General features: G+C 54.1%; 1 protein-coding gene across 1 annotated transcript; it reads right to left on the bottom strand.

Annotated features, from left to right (window-relative positions):
* Positions 1-199: 199 nt before the first annotated feature.
* LOC124478774 (ankyrin repeat and KH domain-containing protein 1-like) lies at positions 200-23,886 on the bottom strand. The gene is given in 40 exon segments (XM_047037245.1): positions 200-831; positions 964-1,128; positions 1,218-1,402; positions 1,558-1,809; positions 1,925-2,050; positions 2,308-2,485; positions 2,582-3,079; positions 3,081-4,107; positions 4,199-4,348; positions 4,507-4,659; positions 4,780-5,141; positions 5,383-5,579; positions 5,728-5,896; positions 6,048-6,164; positions 6,680-6,775; positions 6,941-7,103; positions 7,238-7,413; positions 7,747-7,960; positions 8,122-8,264; positions 8,484-8,629; positions 8,753-8,864; positions 8,984-9,123; positions 9,281-9,656; positions 9,771-10,100; positions 10,321-10,583; positions 10,772-10,874; positions 10,992-11,135; positions 11,405-11,532; positions 11,659-11,746; positions 11,864-11,973; positions 12,224-12,415; positions 12,562-12,643; positions 12,755-12,910; positions 13,228-13,322; positions 13,446-13,679; positions 13,783-13,930; positions 14,035-14,182; positions 15,710-15,866; positions 18,090-18,243; positions 23,433-23,886. Coding segments are annotated over 40 exon segments (8,004 nt in total). The 5' UTR covers positions 23,709-23,886; the 3' UTR covers positions 200-780.
* Positions 23,887-25,127: the final 1,241 nt, after the last annotated feature.

The raw sequence follows: 25,127 nt of genomic DNA, 5'->3' as shown, positions 1-25,127 counted from the left end.
AACCTGGTTCGGAACGCCTAGTTTTCTTTACATACAGAGATCGGGTTGGGTAGAGCCCTAGCTTCCAAAACGTCACCAATTTAACACACTTTCAAATGTTAAGTGTGTTGATTATTGCCTTTGAGATACTTGTATTTCTCAGAATAGGTCTTTATAAAATTAGCACACACAGTCCCAACCCAAATTCAATCTCAAAGACAACTTTTCAATCTTTTTATTGAATATTAGGTAAATATTTCACATTAATACAGGCTACATAAAGTAGAGCCACTATACGACATGAAATTTACTCTCATTTTAACCCTTTTTAGTATGTAAACAATTATACATGTATTTACCACTCTAAAAAGGTTCTGATTTCTTTCTCTTTAGGTAATCATCATCATGTAGTTCTTGGCTGAGTTTAAATAGCTACGGCCCGTAAGCTTCCTGCAGCCTCAGAACGGTGTATGTGGGTTTAAGTCAAAATCGCTAAACTACACAGAGAATGGATCCTGTTGAACAGGGAATCCCACTTTGTTCGCAGACATTGGGACATTGATAACAGCCCTCGCCAAATTGAGAATTTCTTGTTTGATATAGGCACATCAAAGAATGGTATCAGGATGTCATATTCCCTCCAATTCTTCAACCTCAGCTCTGCACTCTCTGGTTCTCTACTAGGTTAACATGTTGCAATTTTCATTATTATTTTTTTCGTCTCGTTTTGTTTTCCTTCATCGGAATTCCGTGTCAGCGCCGTGGGTCGTGCGGTGTGCGTTTGATTGCTGTCGACGCCTTCTAGTTGACGTGGTTCAGGTGCACGTGAGGGGCCCAGGTACCAGGCCACACCTGCAGAGTACCCAGGAGACAGAGGAAGAAGACAACAACTTCAAATACTTTTTTAAACAACGTCAGATTATGGGACATATCCCTTTAGGGTTATTTGGATGGTCTAGAGTGCGTTGCTTGGGGAGGGCCTACCTGCTGTGGGTCTGAGCTGTCTGTGTTGTTAGGGACCACCTTGATGATGGGGCTCCAGGCGGGGTCTGGGGCGTGCAGGCCGTTGTACATGGCGGCCCCCGGCCCCTCGGCCATGGGAGGGTGGGGGGGCAGCATGGTTCCTCCATACATAGACATGGGCATACCCTAGATACGCACACACACAGGGATGATTAGCTGCTGTTCTACGCATTACACGTCTCCATTCACGCGTGCCTGAGTGTATTTGCGGCTACCTTGGGGAAGTCCATGTAGCTGTTGGGCATGTGCTGGGGTTGGTGGTAGCTGTTGGCGGGGTTGGAGATGCCCGTGTCGTCCTGCTCCATGGGCTGGTGCTGGGAGAAGGCCGTCTGCTCCGCCTGCAGCTGCGGGTGCATCATGTGACTGCTCATCAGCGGCTGGGACCAGCCGGACATGGCCTCTGTCACAGCAAACACAGGAGGCAGGGTTAAGCCACGCTCTGCTTCCTTCATGCTCACAGCTCGGTGTCTGTCTGTGCTAATAGAATTGCACAACCAGAGGCCCTCTCGGTCTTTCCCATGCCATCCTACTGTCCCGTCTCTCTCTCTGACTCACCAGAGGCGCTGCCCACACCGAAGGACCAGATGCCCCCCTGTCCCACGGGTGCCGTGTAGCTGGTGGTGAGGAGGGGGGGGTTGACAGAGCCCGTCTGCCTGATCCGGGCCAGGCGCTCCGTGCCGATGGGGGGGGGCACCTTGCGGTCCTGCTGGCTGGCGTTGCCAGGCTTGGGCTGCTGAGGAGGGGGCCCAGACGAGGAGGACAGGGACGAGGACGACACCGTGGAGGGAGGGGCCACCGGAGACTCACCTGGGAGGGAGGAACCAGGGAACATTTGGTACGGAACGTACGAGGAGATAGTTCATTAGTTCGGGGCGTGTGTGTTTGTTTGTGTGTCAGTATAGGTGTGTGTGTGTGTGTGTACCGGAAGACGCGGCGCTCCAGGGGTGAGGGGAGAAGTGCTGTCTGCTGAAGGAGGGCGTGCCCACGGCGGCAGGTCCGTGGAGGTAGACTGGGCTGCCGGAGATACTGGTGGCATAGCTGGTGAGGGCTAGAGAGAGGGCCACACGCACTGTTACTGCAGGGTACATACACAAGCACTCACTATACGCCACTTCGAAAGGAATACATGTCAATATAGTACATAAACCAGGACCCACTTTCCTTCAAAAAAGATTGTGTGTGCGTGTAGGGAACCTTGTTTAATTCAATGAAGTCAATCAAATTGGCTGACCTTCGAACCACAAAAGGAAATCTTTTCTTTGGGTATGCCAGTTCCACCCGTCTCTCCCCCAGCAGGTGTCTTACCTATGGGGTTGTTGACCATCCTCTGGGAGGTGGAGCGGTAGCCTGGAGCCTTGGAGCTGTCTGGAGGCATCAGGCCCTCCATCTGGCCCATGCTCATGTAGGGCGGGGGGGCCGAGTAAGGCTGCTCAGGGGGGGAGCGGGTGGGCAGGTGGCATGCGCCCCACACCTGGTTGTTTCCCTGGTAGAGGGGGCATTCACACAGAGGTTGTGGTCAGAGGCCAGGGCGGCGGGTAGCGACGGCTGGTTCTCGTCGGGGAGGTGAACAGACACTCACCTGGTTGTTGTTGTCGAACATGCTGCTGAAATGGTTGAAGAGCGCCGCGGGGCCGAAGTTGGGGGGCATCTGCTGGGTCTTGCCTCCCCCGTGGACGTGCTGCATCTGGGATCCGTTCATCATGCCCAGGCTGGAGGGCACCTGGTGCGGGGGGGCCTGGGGAGGCAGGCTGGGTTGCTGGGGTAGGTGGGACACCTGAGCCTGGCTCTGGGTCTGCTTGGGGGGCTCCTGCTGGGCGCTGAGGGGCACAAACACCTGCTGCTGCTGCTGCTCTGACAGGGGGTAGTAGGGTCCCGACGGCTGCATCCGGTGAGAGACGCGGGGGGCGGGGGCTGAGAAGTGGGGCACCGTGTTGTTGGGGTGCATGGAGCTGTGTGAGGGGGCTGGCCCAGGGGGGAGGTGGGAGCTGGGCTGGGCGGCGAGCAGGGGCGGGGGGGCTTCTGTAGAGGAGGAGGAGGTGATGGTGGCGGCGGCCGAGGAGGGAGGGGGAGGGGGGGGGTAACTGCTGCCGGGGCTCAGGCTTGGGGGGCAAGGCCATGGCTGGCGTGGCAAAGCCTGCCGAGCTGTGGCTCTCGCTGGAAGAGGAGGTCTGGCTCTCCAGAGCCCCAGGGGGCTTCTCCTTGCCTGGGGGGGCCGAGGCGCTGGGCTCCACCTTGAGGGGCTGGAGGAGGGGCGGCGGGGCGCAGGCCTGGGTGGAGCCGGAGCCGGAGGTCGCCGTCATGCCCGTGTGATGGTGGGCGGGAGACCCCGTGCCTCGCACTGCGTTACTGCTGCTGCTCACCGCAGCTGTGGTCGCCATGGACAACGAGTTGAGCCCGGAGGGTTTGGGGTCGGAGGTGAACAGCTGTTTCCTGACGCAGGAGGGCGTGGGGGCGCTGGGCTGCGGGTTGGAGGGCGCGGGCGGGTTAGGGGTGTGAGGAGAGGCTGCAGCCGGGGCTGCTCCAGAGGGGCTGGAGATGGACGCCGCCGCCGCCGAGCTGACGGCGCTGCTGTGCTCGCTGTGGGGCGCGGCGCCGGACCGGCCCGAGGCTCCTCCTCCGTTGTGTTTCGGGGAGCTGTTGGCACTTCCGGGGCTCACCGGCCGCACGGGGAAGGGGCCCCAGGTGCTGGCGGCGGGGGAGAACGTCCCCCCGAACTGGGCCATGGGCAGGCGCGGGTGTCTGATCTGGTGCATGGTCTGGGCGGCCAGGAGAGCCAGCTGGGGATGGGCGTAGGCCAGGGGCAGAGACACCGGGAAGGGCTGCCTCACCCCGGACGACAGCCCCTTCCCCACCTTGCCCCCCACCTGGGAGGAGGAGGAGGACTGGAAGGAGACTCCTGAGGACGTGACCAGGGAGCTGAAGGCCTTGGCCCCGGCGGAGGAGCCGCTGGAGGCCCCGCCGGCGCTGGCGAAGGGGGCCGAGCTGGCCTTGGAGCCCGGGGCGCGGATGTGGTTCCTGGGGATCAGGTCCTCCAGCTCCTTGGCCGGGTCCTGGATCAGGGCGTTGATGAGCTGCACGGCGTGCCTTGTGGACTCGGTGCCACCTCTGGAAACAAACACAGGGAATCAGGACCCAACATCCAGCCGTCTGGGGTGTGGTACCCGTGGATGTCCACCAGGGGGTCTGTCCCTCCTACCTGATGGTGATCATCCTCTCTCCGTTCTTGTCCTTCTGCTTGTCCACGTCGATGTGGGCTCCCGTCACGTCCTGGATGGCCGTGATGTTGCAGCCGCCGCGGCCCATGATGCGAGACACCACGGAGGCCGGGACAGACAGCTTCTTAGACCTGACGGACACAGCAGGGCTGTTAGCCTGGTCAGAGGCTCCAGTCACACCGTGGAGGAGGCGTTTGGTTTGTGAAGAGACGATTTTAATTTAAATGTAATGTGTGCATGATTTCACGTGTGTGTGTGCACGGTTCCTCTGGTCGGTGTGGACACCCACCTCCGGACCACCTCCTTCCAGCCCTCCTCTCTCTTCTGCCCTCTCTTGGGGGAGGTGAGGCTCAGCTTGCTGTTGGGGGAGGAGATGGGCAGGGACATGGTCTTGAAGGGGGAGGGCAGGGAGCTGGGGACCAGCTCACTCATGTCAGGAACCCTGGGGAAGGAGGGGGGGGGGGAGGAGAAAAGATTAAGGGTTGAAAAGATGATTAAACGGGGACGGAAGAATCTTCAGTTCAATCGGATGCGCGTGCGACTGGCAGACAGGTTGACTCACTTGTGCGATGGTTTGGAGATGGACACCGTGACCTTGTTGTCCAGCTTGCTGTCGCTGCTGTGCAGCTGAGGGCAGTGTCTCTTCTCCGGGCCGGGCAGGAGGGCGTGGGAGGGGTGCGCCCCCAGGGGGGGAGCCGAGGAGGAGGAGGAGGATGAGGAGGAGGAGTAGGAGGAGGCGCAGGAGGGCAGGTCGGGCAGGTAGTTGAGCTCCTGGCTCTTGCCCCCGCTGCTGCTGCCCTCGCTGGCACAGTCGGTGCTGTCCAGGGGGTCCGAGTCACTGTTGCCCCCCGCCAGGCCCCCGCCTCCGCCCCGGGGCTCGCCCTGGATCTTGTTTTTGTCAGCCTTGTGCTGCGCTAGCGCCACCTGGTGGAGAGAGAGAGAGAGAGAGAGGGGGGGGGGGGGGGACAGCTGCTCATCCGGGCCACCATGGCAATACCTCAGCTACTAAATCGCATCTATTTCAGCCAGGATCCTTTACAGAGAGTGCACTGTGGTTCCAGGTCTGTTCCAACCATCCAAGCTCAGGTTACCCAGTACAGAAGCGACCAGGACAAAAGGAGGCCGCAGTGAGCTGGTAGTGTGGGAGTGGTGGGCCCGTGCGTACCTGCGAGTCCTGCAGGATGATGGTGTCGTCGGGCGAGTCCTTGGTCTTGTTCTTCTTGCTCTTGCGGTTGGTGCTGGGGGTGGTGGCCACGCCGGCGCGCTTCTTCCCGAAGGTGCAGGTGAAGGTGGCGGAGGTAGCGGAGATGCCGATGGTGGTGGTGGTGGTGGCGCTGGGGGGGTCGATAGGAACCTCTTCTTCTGTTGGGGGGGGGGCACAAAAACACAATCAGTACGTGAACTACAGCTAAAATAAGGTTACGGCAAAACCATCTAGACTTGTAGTTCTAGATCTTTAGAGCTCGTCTAGAAAAAGGCCCGTTTCGAAGAGCCGGCTGCGTCCCTCTACCTTCAGCGGAGTCCTCCTTCTCCTCCTGCATGTCGCAGAACTCCTCCTTGGTCTTCTCCTCCTCCTCCTCCTCCTGCTTCCTCTTCTGCTCCTCCTTCTTCTTCTTGCGTTTCTCCTTGCGCTTCTCCCTCTTGGCGGCCAGGGCCTGCTTCTTGCTCTCCTCTCTGGACTGGAGAGGCACACACACACAGACTAAGAACCTGTCCGTCACATAAATGACAGTTGAACTCCACCCCTCTCTTGTGTTCCATAGGACAGTGGCCCATCCTATACTGGTAGTGTGAGAAGGTGTCGAGCGGTGCACTGGAGAGTGAGGGCACCTTCTCCAGGTCCAGCTCCTTCAGCAGGATGCTGGCATTCTTGTTGGCCTCTGCTGCCTGCTGGTCCTTAGCCTTGACGATGGTCTCCATGCACTGGTGGCACTTCTTCAGCAGCTCCTGGGACGAGACAGACAGACAAGGCCGGAGTTAAGGAGTGCCCCCTCTCCCCACCCAGAGCCCCCCCTCTCCCCACCCAGAGCCCCAGACCCAGGTAGGAACCCAGAAGTGGCATGTGCAGGGCTCTAGACTGCCACCAACATTTGTACGAGTGCAACAAAACAAATTCCTAGGTCGCACCGGTGCACCTAACCTTCTCGCATCCGCTGCCTCTCCACGAACTGAGCATTTGTACTCCTTTGACGGAACTCACACTCAAGTTCAAAAAGGTGAACTTGAAATTGTGGCGACGCAAGGAAACAGTTGGTGCACCTAAATTGTATGCGGGTGCAGCTAAATTGTATGCGGGTGCAGCTAAATTGTATGCGGGTGCAGCTAAATTGTATGCGGGTGCAGCTAAATTGTCAAAAGTTCGGCACACCAGTGCAACCAAGGCAACCAGTGAGTGTGGAGCCCTGATGTGGGTGATGTGGTGTCCCGGCTGGGAGAGGAGGGTTAACAAGAGGGTTTCTTACCTTGTCCGCGATGGTGGCGATGTATCTCATGCACTCGATGTCAGAGGGGAACTGGTTGACCTCCTTCACCAGGTACTGTACCACCTTCACATGACCCTGGGAACACGCAAACACGCACGGTCAGCACTCAGCAGCACTTCACCAGAGGCTACAGGAGGAGGGCACGGGATAATAGAATACTGTCTACATCTCCTCTCACTTCCTTGTGAAAGGCAGCTGTGACATTGTTTGGTGTGTGTGTGAGTGTGTGTGTGTGTGTACCTTGCGGAAGGCGGCCATGAGCGGGGTGATCTTGCGGTTGTCTGCCGCGTCCACGTCGGCGCTGGCGTGCACCAGCAGCTGCACCACGTCAAAATGGCCGCCGTTGGCCGCCAGCCAGAGGGGCGTGTTCCCTTTCTTGTTGCGCACGTCGATGTGAGCGCCCCTGGAGCGACGGAGGGAGAGAGAGAGAGGGAGGTGAGGGTGAGGACCAGCAGAGCACACAGTACCCACAGAGCCAGGATGCTGGGAGAGAGGCTGGAGCAGCAAGGAGCAGGAGAGGGGAGGCTCGGGACACACCTGTTGATGAGGAGCTCACAGAACTTGTAGTGGCCCTTGTCGGCAGCGATGGTGAGAGCCGTGTCTCTGGACGAGGGGACCGGAGGGGCGTTGACGTCCGCGCCCTTATCCAGCAGCACCCTGCCCACCTCGGCATAGCCCCCCGACGCTGCCTCCATCAGGGGGGTCAGACCGGTCTGGGGGGGGAGAGAGACAGAGAGAGAGACAGAGACAGAGACAGAGAGAGAGGGAGAGAGGGAGAGAGAGAGAGACAGAGACAGAGAGAGACAGAGACAGAGACAGAGAGAGAGGGAGAGAGACAGAGAGAGAGACAGAGACAGAGAGAGAGGGAAAGAGACAGAGAGAGAGGGAGAGAGACGGAGAGAGAGGTTACCATATGTAGACAGCGTAGTGTAAAGCTACCAGGCATCTTAGCATTGTTATAAGTGACTCAATAAGCATAACTTCTACATCTGAGTGTTGACTGTCGGCTGACCCCGATCGGTGGTGGTGTGGTCGCGGTCTCTCACCTTGGCCCTGTGCTCCACGTTGGCCTTGCGGTCGAGCAGCAGGCTGACCACCTCGGCGCGGCCCTGGAAGCAGGCCAGGGTGAGCGCCGTGTTGCGGTTGGTCTCGATCTGGGCGTTGATGTCGGAGCCCATGTCCAGCAGCAGCTTGACGGCGGGGACGTGGCCGTTCATGGCTGCCAGCATGAGGGGGGAGATGCCCAGCTTACTGCCCGTCCTGGACGACAGGGGGAGAGGAGAGATCAAGAAGTGGTTTGTCATCCCTTTTGCGATTAAGATGACGTTCAAACAGATCTAGACCTTGGGAGTCTGCAGAGGACAGGAAGGAGACATGCAGGGTCCAAACAGACACAGGAGCAGGAAGCTCCGCCCCCTCACCTGGAGTTGATCTCGGCGCCAGCGTTGAGGAGGATCTTGATGATGTTGACGTAGCCCCCGGAGGCGGCCAGGCTGAGGGGCGTGTAGTCGGACACGTTACGGTGCTCCTTATTGGCTCCCCGCAGTAGCAGCAGCTCCACCACCTGACCAATAGGAGGCACTCTGTTAAATCCAGAACATTTCTACTGGCTCTGGGCAGGGCAGGGACATTTCATTCCTCTATTCCCCATAATTATTTTTGTTTGTTTATAAAAATATAATTTAATCATTAGAACGATGATAGACGATATCATGTTATTCATGGGAGAGGATGGAACATTCTGGAAAGAACAGTGGTCAGCAGATCAGAAGGGGGCAGGTACCTCCTGGCGTCCCCCAGAGCAGGCCAGGGAGAGGGGCGTGTCTTTGGTTCTCTCTGACTGGGCCTCGATGTCGCCCCCTTTGTCCAGGAGGACCTCCACCACTCCCACGTGGCCAGCGGTGGCAGCCAGGATGAGAGGGGTGAAACCTGGGGAGAGCAGGGAGACGGGAGGGAGGTCAGACTGGAGAACCAGACCGGACATCCTACTGCTGACAAACCTTTTGCCTGTATTGATCAGAAAGCAATCCGAGATGTGTGTGTGTCTCCTACCCTTCTTATCGCGGTGCTCGATGTTGGCCCCTCGTGCGATGAGGACCGACACCAGCTCCTCGTGTCCTCCAGCACACGCCAGCGTTAGCGCCGTGTCGTGGTTACTCTCCGTCTGCGCGCACACACACACACACACACACACACACACACACACACACTGAGTACCTGCTCCACCAGGACCGGCACTTACTGGTACAAGTGTGTGTGTGTGTGAGAGAGAGAAGCGCTTACGTGTGCGTCAATGTCCACGGAGGGGTAGAGGGGCAGAACGGAGGGGGGCGAGGCCATGTTGGAGGGGGTCTGAGAAGGGGGTTGGGATAGGGGCGTGGGCGAGGTCGTAGTGCTTAGCATGGGCACCCTGCTACTCACAGCTGGAACACAGAACAGAGGGAGGGAGGAGAGGTGCAGAGAGAGGGGAGAAGAATCAGTCATTATCCTGAACAACTACCCCCAGCCGTGTAGAAATGGGAACGCCTACTCCCCCCCCCCCCCCCCCCCCCCCCCCCCCCCCCCGGACTCCCAACACACCTGCCATGATGTCATCCAGCGTGTCTGTGAGCGTCTGAGCGGGCGTGGCCACCATGAGTCCGTCTGGGGCCTGCTGGCCCAGCATCCCCGCCCCCAGGGCCTGCTGCTGCCCCAGCAGCACCCGCTGCAGCTCCGGGGGGGTCCCGCCGGGGTAGTCGGCGGGGCTGTAGTCGCCCAGGGGCTGGATGGGCACGAAGGGGGCCTGGAGGGGCGGAGGCGGGGGCTGGGCCTGGGGCGAGGGAGGGAGGTGGGGCGGCTGGCCGTCTCTGTACAGGATGGTGTCCACCTGGGGCAGCTTGGGGTAGGCCTCCTCCACCTCTCCGCCCTCCGCGTCCGAGCCGTCCTCCTCGTCCTCGTCCTCCTCCTCGTCGTCGTCCTGCCGTGACAATGAGCCCATTAGGAATCTGGATCAAGGGCTATTCCCCGAGAGAGCGTGCTCATTGGAGGCAGGTAACAGGAGCGTTGGGGTTACAGAGTGGTTATGCCTCACCTCCTCGTCCTCGTCGTCCTCCTCCTCCTCTCCGGGCTGCTCCTCCTCCTGCTCCCCCTCTCGGAGCCCCTCCTCGTCCGTGTCGGAGCCGGCCTGGGCGAGGGCGGGGTCCCCGGAGCAGGCGGTGAGGGCCCCGGGCGTGGAGGTGGTGGCGCTGGGCGGGGCCTCCCCCCCGGGGCCGGGCCCCGGGCCCTGGCTCTGGCCCGCCTCCTGCTCCTCCTTCAGCCCCTTGGCCTCCAGGTACTCTTTGGTGAACTGCTGCTGGGTCTTGAGCTGCAGCTGGCGCTCCACCTTCTGCAGCTCCTTGAGGATCTTCTTCTTCTTCTGCACCTGAGGGGCCACACGTAGACGCAGGCTCAACTGCAAAGCAGGGCATCGTTTTTGTCCCGTGCAACAGCAACAACAACAACAAAAAACCTTCAAGTTCTCGCTTGGCAAAAATGACAATCCTGCATGACGCTGCGCTAAATCACCCGTGCCGTCTCTGAACGCGAGACATGACAAGGCAATTACAGGGCAGCGGGGGGGCTGGGAGGGGGGGGTTATTCACCTGTTCCTCCCTGCTCTTCTTCAGCTCCTCGATCTTGTCTTTGGTGAGCGGCTCCCCCTGGATCAGCTCCAGGGACTGCAGCTGGGCCTTCTCGATGGCGCTGATCCTCTGGCCCAGCTCGTTCAGCTTGCCCTCCGTCTCCTCCACGATGCACTCCAGGGGCTGGCACAGGTGGAAGGGGGGCAGGGGCTCCGTCTCGGGGCCGCGCGGGGCCCCGTTGGAGGCCCCGGGCTGGAGGGCGGCCTGCCTCTGCTTGGACGCGGCTGCGGGAGAACGGGAGACGGAGAGACGTGAGCGGACGACAAGGAGGGAGGGAACGGCATCGCGTGAGCGTGCGTGTCTGTACGCCTGTGGAGGAGGTGAGGTGAGGTCACTGCCTCGGCATGAAGGCAGTTTGGAGGGTAACTGGATGTAGTGTGCTGAGAGAGACTGGAGGAAGACGGGGTCTCACCTTTGCTGGAGACGGGTGGGGGCGTGGCGATGTTGGAGGGGGCTCTGTCGGGCTCCTGGGGGGGCACCACCATGGCCAGGGCCTGGAATGGGACACGTGGAACCTGTAGAGGGGGGGTGGGGGGTGTCAGTACCACCTGAAAACATCTATATCTGGAGGTACACCTAACTGGGGCATCTCTGGGGGGTGTGTTGGAGAGAGAGGGGGTGGGGGGGCTCACCTGAGAGGCGTCTTGCGAGGGGGGGGTGAGCTGTGCCAGGTCGGGGGCGGGGACTGACAGGATGTTGTTGGGGTAGTCTAGCAGGTAGGACACCACGTTGGTGTGGCCCCCCTTGGCTGCTTCGATCAACATGGTGGAGCCGTCCTGGAGGAACACACACACACACACAAGACTGGAGAGTTAGGAGGAGGGGGACAACCTGCTGTCACATTGACTCACGTCTCTTTTGACTATGTGTGTGAATGTGTGAGTTAGTGTGTGTGTGTGTGTGTGTGTGTGTGTGTGTGTGTGTGTGTGTGTGTGTGTGTGTGTGCGTGTGCAAGCATTTGTTTGACCTTGAGTGTGTGCGAGCATGTGTCTGTGAGCTTGTGTTTGACCTTGAGTACGAGTGTGTGTGTGTGTGTGTGTCTGACCTTCAGTCGGTGCGTGGGGTCGGCCCCGTGGGCCAGCAACAGCTCCACCACAGCCAGGTGTCCCCCAGCACAGGCCAGGGACACCACCGTGTGGTCGTTGTTTGCCGTGGCCCGATTCACATTGGCACCTGCAGAGAGACAGAGAGAGAGGGAGAGAGAGATGAGGGGTCATGTCCTGTTGCCGTCACACTTAGTGAGCGTGGCCCGTCTCCAACCCCTGGTGTGAGGGTGAGGGAATCAGAGGCAGGACTCACCCTTGCTGATGAGGAACTGCACGGTACACAGGTGTCCTGCTCTGGCTGCCTTCATCAGGGGGGTCCTCCCCCCCTCAGACTCATGCTCCTGGGGGGGGGGGGGGGGCATGGAGAATGCACGGTAAGAGATACGCAGCATATTCTAATGCATGGTGGAAGGTTTCCAGACATGAAGCAGGAGGCACAGTGGGTGGTGTGTGCGTACCAGGTTGGCGCCGGCCTGCAGCAGCACATCAGCCACGTCTGTGTGTCCATTCTCACAGGCGTAGGTCAGCGCTGTGTCTCCCGTTGCCGTGGTAGCGTGGACATTCGCCCCTAGAGATCAGAGAAAGAGGTAGAACCCAGAAGATGAGGACTGGACTCCTTCTCCCTCCAGCTCCCCTCCTCTCTTTCTCCTTTCCCTCCCTCCTCGCTCCCTCTCTCCTCTGTCCTCCCTCCCTCTCTCCCCTCCCCCCTCCTCCTCCTCTCCCCCCGTCCCTCCCTCTCCCCCCTCCTCTCCCTCTCCCCCCTCCTCTCCCCCCGTCCCTCCCTCTCCCCCCTCCTCTCCCCCCTCCTCTCCCCTCACCTGCAGCCAGTAGGTACTTGACCAGCTCCAGGTGGCCCTCCTGGGCCGCCTCCATCAGTGGCGTGGAGCAGCCCAGCTCGATGTCGGCCCCCGCCTTGATCAGGAAGTCGGCCACCTCCAAGAAGCCCCCGCAGCAGGCCAGCGTCAGAGCCGTCTCCTGCGTCTCCTCCGTCTGGGCGTTGATGTTCGCTCCTGGAGGGAGGGGGGGGGGAGAGGGGGGGGGGGGGGGGGGGTTACAGACACACCCACACTCTGGTCCTTCACATGGGAGGCCTGGCTGCCATATTGGGTGTCCTGTGCAGTTATGTCAGCTGTGGGGGGGGTGGAGGGCAACTTACCCTGAGCCAGCAGCAGGGCCACCATCTCCTCGTGGCCCTCCCTGGCCGCCTCCATGAGGGGCGTGTAGCCTTCGTCGTTCACCTGGACACACACACAGCCAACAGGCAGCACCGTGTTACACTCTCTAGGGTCCCTCATCTGCCTCTCGGATTTACTGCAGGGGGTTCAGTGTGTGTGTGTGTGTGTGCTCACCTCCTCCAGGTTGGCTCCCCTCTCTATGAGCAGTGCGGCCAGCTCCACGTGTCCCCCGCACGCTGCCAGGGTCAGCGGCGACTCGAAGGAGTCGGCCGGCATGTTGACCTGCGCCCCGCTGTCCAGGAGCAGCCGCGCCACCTCCACGTGCCCGTCCTGGGACAGAGGAGAGAGAGACACACGGGGGGGAGATAAGCACCTGAGTGAGGGGGGGGGGGGGGCTGACCCTTGGACTTATGACCTCTGACCCGTCCTACAAGGTCAGGGGGGAACTCCAGAGCGTTATGGCTGAGGAGTGAAAACGAGGCACGGCCCAACAGGCAGAGGAGGAGGAGGAGGCGGGGTTAAGGAAAAGCTCTTGGGTTAACGTGACAGACGGCAGGGAGGGAGGGAAGGAGGGTGGAGATGGGGAGCAGGAGAGGAGGAGGTGAGGGGGGGGGGGGGGGGGGGGATGTGTTGGGTCAGATGCTCACCATGCAGGCCTCCATCAGTGCCGTGTGCATCTCGTCTGTCTTGTGCTCCTGGTCGGCCCCGGCCTCCAGCAGGAACCGCACCATGTCCAGGTGACCTGGAGGGGGTGGAGGAGGGAGGGAGGGACGGCTGGGTTAGAGGAGCTGGGTGGGAGAGGAAGAGGCTCTGAACGCCACCGGCACGAGGACCTGGGGGGGCAGAGAGGGGAGGGAGGCGTTACCTTTGTAGCAGGCCAGCGTGAGGGCGCTCTCCTTGAACTCGTTGGAGTGCGTATTGATGCCGGCGCCGTACTCCAGCAGGACCCGGGCCACCTCCACGTGGCCCGCGCTGGCCGCCTCCATCAGGGGGGTGTGGCCGTTCTCGTTGTGGTCCTCGATGTTGGCGCCCTCCTTGAGGAGCACCTTCACCACGTCCACGAAGCCCCCCGCGCACGCGTACGTCAGAGCTGTGTTTCCTGCCCGGGGCCAGGAGGGGTTAGGGTTAGCCATGGAAGGGCCACATGGTACGGGGTGTGTCCCATGTCGGTCTGACAGTGTGTGTGTGTGTGTGTGTGTTACCCGTGGAGGACTGGGCGTTGACGTCGGCTCCGTGCACCAGCAGCAGCTTGACGATGTCTACGTAGCCTCCACTGGCCGCCGCCATCAGGGGCGTGATGTCACCCTTGATGCCCCGGTCCTCCACGTTGGCGTGCATGGCCAGCAGCACCTGGGGGGAGGAGGAGAGGAGGGGCGGGGGCTCAGTACACACACACACCAACACAGGGAAAGGTGCGGTTATGACCTCAGATGAGGCCTTGATCTCCCACACACCTGTGCGAGTTCGTAGTAGCCGGCGGAGCAGGCCAGGCACAGCAGGCTCTCGCCCTCCTCCGTGTGCTCGTTGACGCTCCGGCCCTCGTCCAGCAGCTTCCTGACGGCGTTCACGTCTCCGTCCGAACACGCCTCCGCTAGACTACGGCTGAAAATAACCAGACTGCTACAATTATTGCCACTGTGACAGGAAATCACACACACATTTATATATGTATACTACTGTACTGAAACAGACTTATTTAACACTCACTGTCACTGAGTAAAATACACAGCTGGACAGAAGCACTCAAATGGATTTATTAGAGATGGGGATCGATACCCGGTTCTGTAAAGACCCTGTTCCAAATTTCTCAAAACCCAAAGAACAATTAAGTCCGAGCTTATCGACACCGCTATCGAGACTAGGTAATATAAAGTAACTTATGTCTCGAGAGATAAGTCAGGTCATTTAAATCAAATCACTGGTGCACAAACATACATGAATTGTCTAATAAAATGACTGAATTCAATTGAATGGCCTGCTAAACGCCTTTAAGCTAAAAGAAGAAGAACTGAATTGGCTCATGCCCTACTTCGCTCCATTTCTCATGTTGTTGCTAGCTACGATGGCTGAACGTACTAAGTGGTCAAAGGCTTGGCTACATTTTAATAAAGCCAAAGATAAGGATGAAGCGACGTGTAATATATGTTCGAAGATCATTTCTTGTAAGGGGGGGAACACTACTGCAATGAATAAGCACCTCAACGTTGTGCATCAGCTAAAGGTAAAATGCAGTACTTAAAATGCAGTACATTCGACTGTCTTCGAGAAGCAACGGTGCCAACTCCAGCTGCCGTTGCAGGACAACCCTCCTCTTCCACCCCAGGTACGCACGGTGAACAGTCAGCGCAGCCCAACTTCATAGCAAGTATCCATCGTTGACAATAATACGCCTCAATAATAAGAGCCAGGGCTCTACAGTGCAACTATTTCACTCACATATGCCCCTAATCCTTGGGTTTGGTTAGCTGGTCATTTAGCTAGATCAGGTGCCTTGTTGAAACGTGTTAAACTTTTCATAACGTCTTGAACAATGATGGTTGGTTCACTTATTGTGAACCAACCAATCACAGTCATTTATACTAGTTGCTCATCCAGGTCGTGGATTGTTCATCTGTAGTGGACAATTGTAGATTTAGCCAGTCAGGATCCATTGTGCCAATAGGTGCTCCTTAATCCAGCCTCCTCCTGAGAGCAACACGTTCCTCTTGTTCTATTTGCATCCATTTCATTCATTTAGATGGTGGTTAGCTCGAGCTCACCCCAGGGGAGTAAGCAGTCTCGAAAATGGTGTCGATATCGATACAAATTAAAAATCCTCATCCCTAGTATTTATTGATAGCAGAGTAAATTGCTGGACTGACTGACTTACTGATCGATGCCTTAAATGCTGGGAAAACAGACTGTCCGATTGAATAATTGATAGATTGATATTGACTCTACGAAATTGCCTCTGGAACCACACCAGAAGCCCTCCATGACATGTCCAGTCCGTTCCACATGAAGGCTGATGATGTGGCCTTTAGACCAGGTCCCATGTGTGCTGGTTGGCTGCTTCTAACAGACAGCCCTCCAACAGCAGAGGCAGGCTGGGGGGGCAGGAGGTGCAGGTGTGCTGGGGGAGATACATACTTGTCGGCCTGGCCTGCGTTGAGGGTGTTCTCTGCCCTCATGCGGGTGAGCGCGGCCGCCGCCTCGTCCAGGGCGCAGCTCACCGACGACGTCAGCCTCCGCAGAACCTCCGGATCTGCAAACGCTTTACCATCGGCAGTGGACAGTTTACCGATGCCTGCAAGCAACCGTGGAAGGGGAGGGGGGGGGGGGGGGGGGGGGGGGGGGTGCACACCAAGCCAGGCAGAGCCAATCCAAACCATGGTTAGTAGTGGTACCCACAAGCCAACACACACACATACAAAATACACACACACACAGGTGGTTAATAAAGTCCAAACCAAGCGTTGTTTGCTTTTCCTGTTCATGTAAATATAGTAAGTTGACATTTTGCCCACTTCACAGCAGTCAGTCTGGCTGGTGGTGTCTGGTCTTGGTCAGTGAGCAGGGAAACACAGGGTTCATGAGAGATGAACTCTGAGACACACAGGGAGGGACACACACAGATGGGAGACAAGCAAGAAGAAGGCTGTACGAGATAATGAGCGTGTGTGTGTGTGTGTGTACACGTGTGTGTGCACACGTGTGTATGTGACAGCACAAGGGAGAAGAGAGACTCAGTGAGAGGGAAGAACAAGCAGGAAGGAGGGGGGGGGGGGGGGGGGGGGGGGGGGGGGGGGGGGGGGGGGGGGGTGTAAAAACAGACAGCTTGTTCTGCTGACCTACATTGAAAGGCCTCTTTCACAAGACCAGGGCAAGGACGGTTTCCCAGCCAGGGGAGAGCGCTCAAGCAAAACGAGAGTGAGTGTGTGTGTGTGTACGGAAACAGTGATAAGGGATGGGGGTGCAGAAGAGGGAGGAACGGTGACAGTCCAAACAGCCCACTTTCCCTCCCAGTCCAGTGGTCTCTGGGCCCCCCGTGCTCCGTCAGAACACAGAAGGGCTCCGCTGGGCCCGCCCGGCCCCCGTGCTCTCCGCAGCAGGCCTGGGAGACGCTCTAAACTTAGCCCGGCTGTCAGAGCGCTGTCGCAACGCTCCCTCAGGACGCAGAGGGCCAGGAGGTCGATCATTATTGCAGAGTGGTTATCTCAGAGAGAGGAAATCAGAGGGACAACACCCACACACACACACACACACACACACAACCGCCTGACACACATGTCAAGAAACAGGTGATGACCAGACTACTGTGCTCTCTTTGAAGCCAGCTATGTTCAGTTGGTCTGGGTCCAGAGGGATTCATATGCACTGGGTCACCCTGACTCAAGACTGACGGGTGTGGAGGTTGGACCTGATTTGAATATCTGTAAGGCAGATACAGGCCCACTGTGGAGACGTGGATACCCTAAAGCAGCTGCCACTGTCAATTGGCTCACCACAAACAGTCAGGCCTGACTGCAAAACACAACACACTGTGCTTGCGGCACAAACAATGACCCACCTGCCTCCCTCTCTAACTTAGCTAACTTCCAAAACACACAACAGCCACGTCTCTAGTATCAAACACCTGACTCTGTACACACACATGGTGGTCCCTATTAAAGCACCGCATTCCAACACCCTCCTCCCCCCCCCCCCCCCCCCCCCCCCCCCCCCCAGACTAGAGAGGAGGTGGCGGCACGTTCGGGATTGGGGCTTAGGTGGGGAACTTCGAGCACCTCCTATTCCGTGTGGCGGATGGAGGGGGCAGGCGCGGAGCGGGGCGTTAATCTGCCCGGTCATGTTCATAAACCCAGAGCAGGTCAGGACGCACAGGCCTGCCTGCTGGATTAATCTGCACACTTCCCCTGTCCTTCATCCAGGGACGCCCTCGGGCTGAGACCCTGCCTAACTGGATTTCTAGGTCTCATCTCTCACACGCACACCGGCGGATGGATACAGGGACAACCAATATCCCCACTCTGTTTTGGGCTTTCAGAGGCAGGCCGGGAGGCAAACGAAGGTATCCTCGGTAGAGGAAACAGCTGATCTGTTATGCGGAAAACCACACATTTCAACAGCGCACCACCTGCACGCCAACCCAGGCGTGCAGGTGGGGAACGTGCGAGCGGGAAGGGGTGCGAATCTGGCCCAGAGACACAGCGGGAGGGGTCTGTTATGGTGAGGACTCTTCAGGATGCAGATCTAGCTCAAAACAACTGGCCCATTCAGATCAAATCCCTAAGACACAGCATCCCTTCAGCCTGTCCTTAAAGAGCAGCTGTCAAGCAGAACATGCTGTAATTGCCACTCCAAAAAAGGGAAAGGTGGTTGGGTTTCTAGAGAGTGAAAGCCGGGCCAGGGTGTAGCGAAGCTGGGGTGCAGGTCTGGGGTGTAGGTCTGGGGTGCAGGGCTGGGGTGCAGGGCTGGGGTGCAGGTCTGGGTCAGGTCAGGTCGTGGGGGTTGAGGTCGGGGCTCCTACCTGCAGCCTCCAGCAGAGCCTCCAGACGGGCCTGTGTCTCCGGGTCAACGGTCCGGAGGTCCACCCCGTCTGTAGCACTGGACAGCAGCAGCTCCGACGCCGTCTTCATGATGGGGTTGTCCAGGTCCTCCTGGTCCAGTATAAACGACTCCACCTGAGAGGGGGAGAGGAGAGGAGGGAGAGAGAAGGGTGACGAACAGGGGAGCAGTTGGGAGTATAAGAAAGGAGGTTGTATGGAAGGAAGGAAGGAAGGGAGGAAGAAAAGGACAAAAACAGAATTAACCAAGTTCATAAACATGTTACTGAAGACAAACATGTGGATTTACAAGTAGGACCGCAGGCTGACAGGGTGGAAGGCCAGGTGAAATAGAGAACATGTTAGTGTATTCAAATATTTCCAAGATGGCCATGTTCCTGATGTGTGTGTGATAAGGAAGTGTGTGGAGAGGTCAGCGGTGGGAATACGAGGGCAAGACAGACAACACCCTGTTATTAGGGAGTTCACCATACAGATTGGTTTTTCCACATGTCAACTCGCATACACAAGCGCACGCACACTAACACATGCGTCAGGTCAGAGTCCACTGAGGCTTCGAACCATGTAGGAAAGCCCAAGTGTATGCAATTCTCAAACTCCATTAGTTTACTCAGAACAATGTTTCAAGTAACAAGGGAGACACAGGTAACTGGAGAAGCAGACTTATGAGGAACCTGGCTGGAAAAAACGAGTCCAATTCCAACGAGCTGGCTAGTTGAACGATATCATAACGAGGAAACCAAATGATCTGGCTGTGGAGTGTCATCTTACAGAAGTGAAATATACACTATATCTACTCATATAGGTGTCGACCTGATCATGATCTAGAGCCTAACCCCAACCAGAAGATCGGTCTTTGGAGAAGGCTCACGCGTGAAGGCCTGATGCAGACACAGATCTACAGCATATCATCCCATTAGAAATCCAGCCCTCCCAGTGCCTGTGGGGAGGGGAACATTGCAGACTGGTTTTTCCAGTCTGAAACCGTTGTTTGGTGACAGTCTCAGCACAGTGAGACACTCTAGGGGGTCTGTGCATCTACAAAAGACCAATCCCCAGAATGCACCACAAAGACCCAGAAAGTCAGAGCCCCAGGACAACATAGTGAAGTTTAATACCCTGGCCACTGCAATAGATAACCATCTATTGCAGAAACACGATTCAAAGCCATTTCAAAAGAAAAGCATAAACACATTCAAAACATACAGTGCCCTCCAAAAGTATTGGAACAGTGAGGCCAATTCCTTTATTTTTGCTGTAGACTGAAAACATTTGGGCTTGACATCAAACGATGAATGTGAAACCAGAGATCAACGTTTCAGCTTTTATTTCCAGGTATTTACATCAGGATCTGATGCACAAATTAGAAAATATCACCTTTTTGTTCGAACCCACCCATTTGTCACGTGAGCAAAAGTATTGGAACATATGACTGACAGGTGTGTTTTGTTGCCCAGGTGTGTCCTATTACATACATTATTCAATCAATAAATACCACTGAATGTCTACACTCAGGTTCAGATTGGGTAAGATAGGTTTTGTCTATGCAGACTGTATTCAGAGGTGAAAACAACATGAAAACCGGAGCGCTGTCTTTGGGTGAAAAACAAGCAATTGTGAGTCTTAGAGAAGATGGAAAATCAATCAGAGCCATTGCAGAAACATTGGCCATAGCCAGTACAACCATTTGGAATGTCCTGAAGAAGAAGAAAACTACTGGTGTACTAAGTAACAGACGTCGAACAGGTAGACCAAGGAAAACATCAGCAGTTGATGACAGAAACATTGTGAGAGCTGTAAAGAAAGACCCTAAAACAACTGTTAGTGAGATCAGCAACAACCTCCAGATGGCAGGAGTGAAGGTATCACTATCTACTGTTCGCAGAAGACTTCATGAACAAAAGTACAAGGGCTACACCAGAAGATGCAAACCACTCATTAGCAAGAAGAATAGGAAGGCCAGGCTGGAATTTGCCAAAAAGTACAGAGATGAACCTCAAAAATTCTGGGACAAAGTTTTATGGACTGATGAGACAAAGATTAACTTTTACCAAAGTGATGGAAAGGCTAAAGTTTGGAGAAAGAAAGGAACTGCTCATGATCCCAAACACACAAGCTCATCTGTGAAACACGGTAGAGGTAATGTCATGGCTTGGGCTTGCATGGCTTCTTCTGGGACGGGCTCATTAATCTTCATTGAGGATGTAACACATGATGGCAGCAGCAAAATGAACTCGGAAGTCTACAGAAACATTTTGTCTGCCAATTTAAGGAAAGATGCAACCAAACTGATTGGCAGAGCCTTCATCATGCAGCAAGATAACGACCCAAAACACACTGCCAAAACAACAAAGGAGTTTATCAGGGGCAAGAAATGGAAGGTATTAGACTGGCCAAGTCAATCTCCAGACTTAAACCCTATAGAGCATGCATTTTACCTGCTTAAGAGGAGACTGAAGGGAGGAACCCCACAAAACAAACAACAACTGAAAGAGGCTGCAGTGAAAGCCTGGGAAAGCATCAAAAAGGAAGAATGCAAAAGTTTGGTGACGTCAATGGGTCACAGACTTGCTGCAGTTATTGAAAGCAAAGGATTTGCAACTAAATATTAAGTCTTATTCACTTAAATATGTTTTAAGTATATCTGTTCCAATACTTTTGCTCACATGACAAATGGGTGGATTCAAACAAAATGTGATATTTTCTTAGTTGTGCATCAGATCCTGATGTAAATACCTGGAAATAAAAGCTGAAACGTTGATCTCTGGTCTCACGTTCATTATTTGATGTCAAGCCCAAATGTTTTCAGTCTACAGCAAAAATAAAGGAATTCGCCTCACTGTTCCAATACTTTTGGAGGGCACTGTATATGTGAACGGGAGTAGAGCCAGGGAACTTTGGACTGTAACCAAGAAGTGAGAAGTTACTGAACAGTATTTCTGAACAGTCCTGTCCATCAATCCCCCAACAGACAGGTGATTGCGGGGGGTATAGCACTCTGGAGCACATTGAGGGACTAAGGTATTGGCCCCTGTGTCTGTTGACCCACCTCTAACCCTTTGACACACAGGAAAACAGCTTGCGGCACATTCACAGCATACATGATGGGAGGCCCCCTCGTGCAGCTCTGTGCTGGAGACCAGCAACCAGCACAAGGTCAAGGCCAAACAGTGGCGTCTTGTCCCGATTCAATACAACTGCACAGCATATATCTGGTACATGGGCTATATCATGGCCGACTTAATAAAACAAAAACATTTTGATTAAAGGTTAGTTGACTATAAAACAAACCAGTAATGGCCAAAACTATATAAATAGATTGTAATAAAAATCTGTTAAATAATTACAAAATGTAAAACTCGTCAAATAACTGTTACCCAACATTACTGTCAAATCAAGTGATTTGTCTGCTCTCAGCCATGGGCCTGTGGTAGGACGGGGACCAGTGAGCCAATGCTACAGGGAGTCAGCACTCGGCAATGTGGAGGAATGTTGCTATATGGTTGGAATGCAGAGCACAGTGACCCATGGGGAATGTAGTTCTGAGAAGCCTTTTACAAACAATGGACATTAGCCCTCCCAATTAATGAACTACAGTTCCCAGACACGGTGCATCCACAGAGCTGGAAAGGCCTCGAAAGGCATCTGCTTAATCCTGGAGCTCAGATTTTAGCTACTGCCCAGAGCAGTGAGCTCTCCAATGGGCTAATCTCCCACAACAAGCCCTCCCTTTTAAACACATCTTGGAGCCCCATTCAGTCATCCAAAAAAACATGAAAATGAAGTCATACAAATGCAATCAACTTCAATCTAATTTCCATCAATCCTTTTCCAACAAATAGAATACCTACGATACTGCACTTCTGCAAAAATGACAAACTTCAAACTGCAACAACACAAATCTATAGTAATCTCATCGTTCTACATGTAATCTCATTGTTCTACATGTAAAAATGTGATGCTACAGTGCTTGTGCAAAACAAGGCTTCACAGACACAGTATTCAATAACGACAGTCCTTAAAAGAGCATCTAAAAACACAGCTAGCTCAACAGGTAGCCGGACAAGTGCCAATCGGCATCCATCAATCTTAGATAAGGGACTTGCTTCAGCAAGTGCACCTTACCATGTACACAAGGCAGGTATGACTGCCTTATGACTTGAAAAAACTTCAGTAAATGCAGTGGTTTTTGTATTTTTTTTCCTCCATCCTGCGGACACTCTATCTGGACCAATAGGAATGTACATGTAATTTTAAAACATTAAAGTTTAGATTACATGGTGCCTAACAAACATTCAAATGACAATAACTACAGTGAGAAAGCGGTGAGTTAACATAACCAGAGATAGAAGAGTAAGGAATAAGACATACAATGCTCCCCCAGTGTCATGGACATATGAAAGCTGTCTCTTAGGTGCAAGAATGCCTACATAAAACATCCTTAAAGATTACTGGCAATTAAGACTGGGATAACCACATTGGGTCAAGTACAACATGGGATGTCATGTCATCAATACAGACAGAAGAATTTTGATCCACGGTTTATGTCTGCGCTCTATGAGCAACTTTGCTTATGGATGCCACCCTAAGACCTGCACGTTGTGCCAACACATTGAAAGTTGGCCACTTCTGATCTGGAAAACGCTATCACTTGTGACAACGCAGGACAAGTTGACATGTTGCCATTTAGCTATGCCTTGTGAGGTTAAAAATCTCGTTTAAACCCGTTCAAAGTTGCAAATGGTCAACTGATTTGTTACAACACAATGATATCTATAAGTTGAAGGACAGTCAAAAAAAAATTACATAATTGTGAAAGGTGACGTAATTGCACCATTAGGATTGAGTGGCAGGTAGAAAAGACAGCTAGCCGACATGGCAAACTTGCCAGTCAGTGCATGTTCGCGCAGTGGGAATATTCCTTTCGATGTAGCAAGTCAACATGGGCTGCAAAGTTGTGAATGCGTGCTGTCTGCGGTCTCGCAACACTGCTAGCACTGACGATACCAAAGCTGTCCACCCGAACTAGGCCGTGGTCGCAGCCTACGCCGCATAAATAAAACATATTTTCGGGTTATCGTACAAATGTGTCCGTGTCTTGCGAAATGTGGCACTTGACTGACCATCCGTAAGAAACTGAAGTTGCAAGAGGCATTTCTCAAAAACATTAGTGGTTGTTTTTACGTAATTTCGTCAGCTTAGGAGGGGGTGGCTGCCAACAACTAGCCCGCTAGTTAGCTAGCTAGGCTAGCTAAGCAGGGAGAGGAATGTTGGCCAGCTCTGGTTAGCTTGCTTAGCTTAGCTACCTCTGAGACCTCGTCTTCGTCGCTGCCAGATCCTGGACCCGAGGATAGGACTGCTGCTGCCGCTAGTTTGAAGTCCAGTCTTTCTGTAGGAGGCCCACCGGGCTCACCGAACAAGCGTACTTTCTTTCCACCCACACCAATCCCTATGCCCCCAAGTCCGACTCCTGGTGTTGCTCCTACCCCCATCCCTACCACTGGGGAGCGAGGAGTCACCGAGTCAATCTCGTCCTCGAAGCCGTCCGTCAGCATTGCCGTCCCGGCTACTGCATCCTGCATACTTATCTTGACAATACGTATATTAGTGAGCTTATGGTTGACCTAATGTTCCGTCCGGATTCTTTCTTTTGAAAATTTGGCGTGTTTTTACTTCAGGGAATCATGAAACACTCCCGAAGCGAGGGTTGATGAGGATCTCTTTCCCCCAGCCATTAACTTTCTAACAACCTAACTCACTACGCACTGCTTGTCAGAAACTCCGCCTCTAAAGAAAATCCTCACATTTCTATTGGCTGTTCATTCAGAATTTCAAGTAACAATTGGTCTCTGTGGATGCTAGTCAAAGGAAGGACTGCGACGTCATGTTAGGTTTACCGATATCACGAGGCTCTCAGAACGAACGTCAAGCCATGGTAGGCCAACTAGCTAAACTGATACATAGGCAACTGTATTTGAAGTGAATTAATGATGATGCTGAGAGAGTGGCGGGCAATCCTAGTTGACAAACTGTGAAATCAGAAATATTTGAAATAGTAGTTTAACTTAAGTATGTGTATACTAATAACAATTTGCATTGTGATGGACTCACAAAACAAATTATAATGTATAGACAACAAAACGTACAGGCCTACAAATAAATGTTTACCAACAATATATACAGACTGGCATATGGCTGTCTCATTTCTCCATTGATGTTCATCACATTCATGATAATACATGTCATCATGTTTTCATTTCCTTGAACAGTGTTGGAATCTACCACTGTAATACATATACAAATATTATTAGGATAGTAAAGGCCAATGCCATCTTAAAGTACCCTGGTCACTAAGAACATCTATGTGAGTTTTCTGAAATGGTGGGCTTCATAAGGCCAAGAGATCCTTGGGCTTGCTGCCTGCAGCTCCAATAATGCTGAGTTTGAGTAAGACTTGAAATAAGATATCCTCTGATGTTGTCACACAACATTGTCTAGTTGCTCGGTTCTCTATTGCATTTGGTTGTCTATTTACCTAATAGGGACCTATTGACAGTTCTGATGAACTTTTCTGTTAGGTAAATGCTGCGATATGTTTTTTGTTCTTGTTGTTGTCATTTTGTTGTTCTAATTTCTCTAACTACCCCATGCTGGACACATTAAAATTGTAATTCATTACATTTAATTATAGTAATCATTAGTCTAGGGATAAGCAGTGAGCCCTAAGAGTGTAACCAAGCTCCTTAAAGTTAAAAGCATGCATTGCATATAAAGCAATGACATATAATGTCCAAATACATTTTTTTTGGATCAGACATGATGTAGAGAAGAAGAAACAATTGCCTACATATTATCAGCGTTCACTCTTCGAAAGACATTTAAATATAATTCATGTGTACATTACATTACTGGATAAATTAGTAGAGTATTAGCTAGCAGATCGCTGTATACGCTATGGTGTAGATGTGATTAAATAAAAATGTTTGTCCATCTTCAACGTA

This window comes from Hypomesus transpacificus, chromosome 1, assembly GCF_021917145.1.
Source record: "Hypomesus transpacificus isolate Combined female chromosome 1, fHypTra1, whole genome shotgun sequence".
NCBI classification, from domain to species: domain Eukaryota; kingdom Metazoa; phylum Chordata; class Actinopteri; order Osmeriformes; family Osmeridae; genus Hypomesus; species Hypomesus transpacificus.
This window is presented reverse-complemented; position numbering and strand designations above follow the sequence as displayed.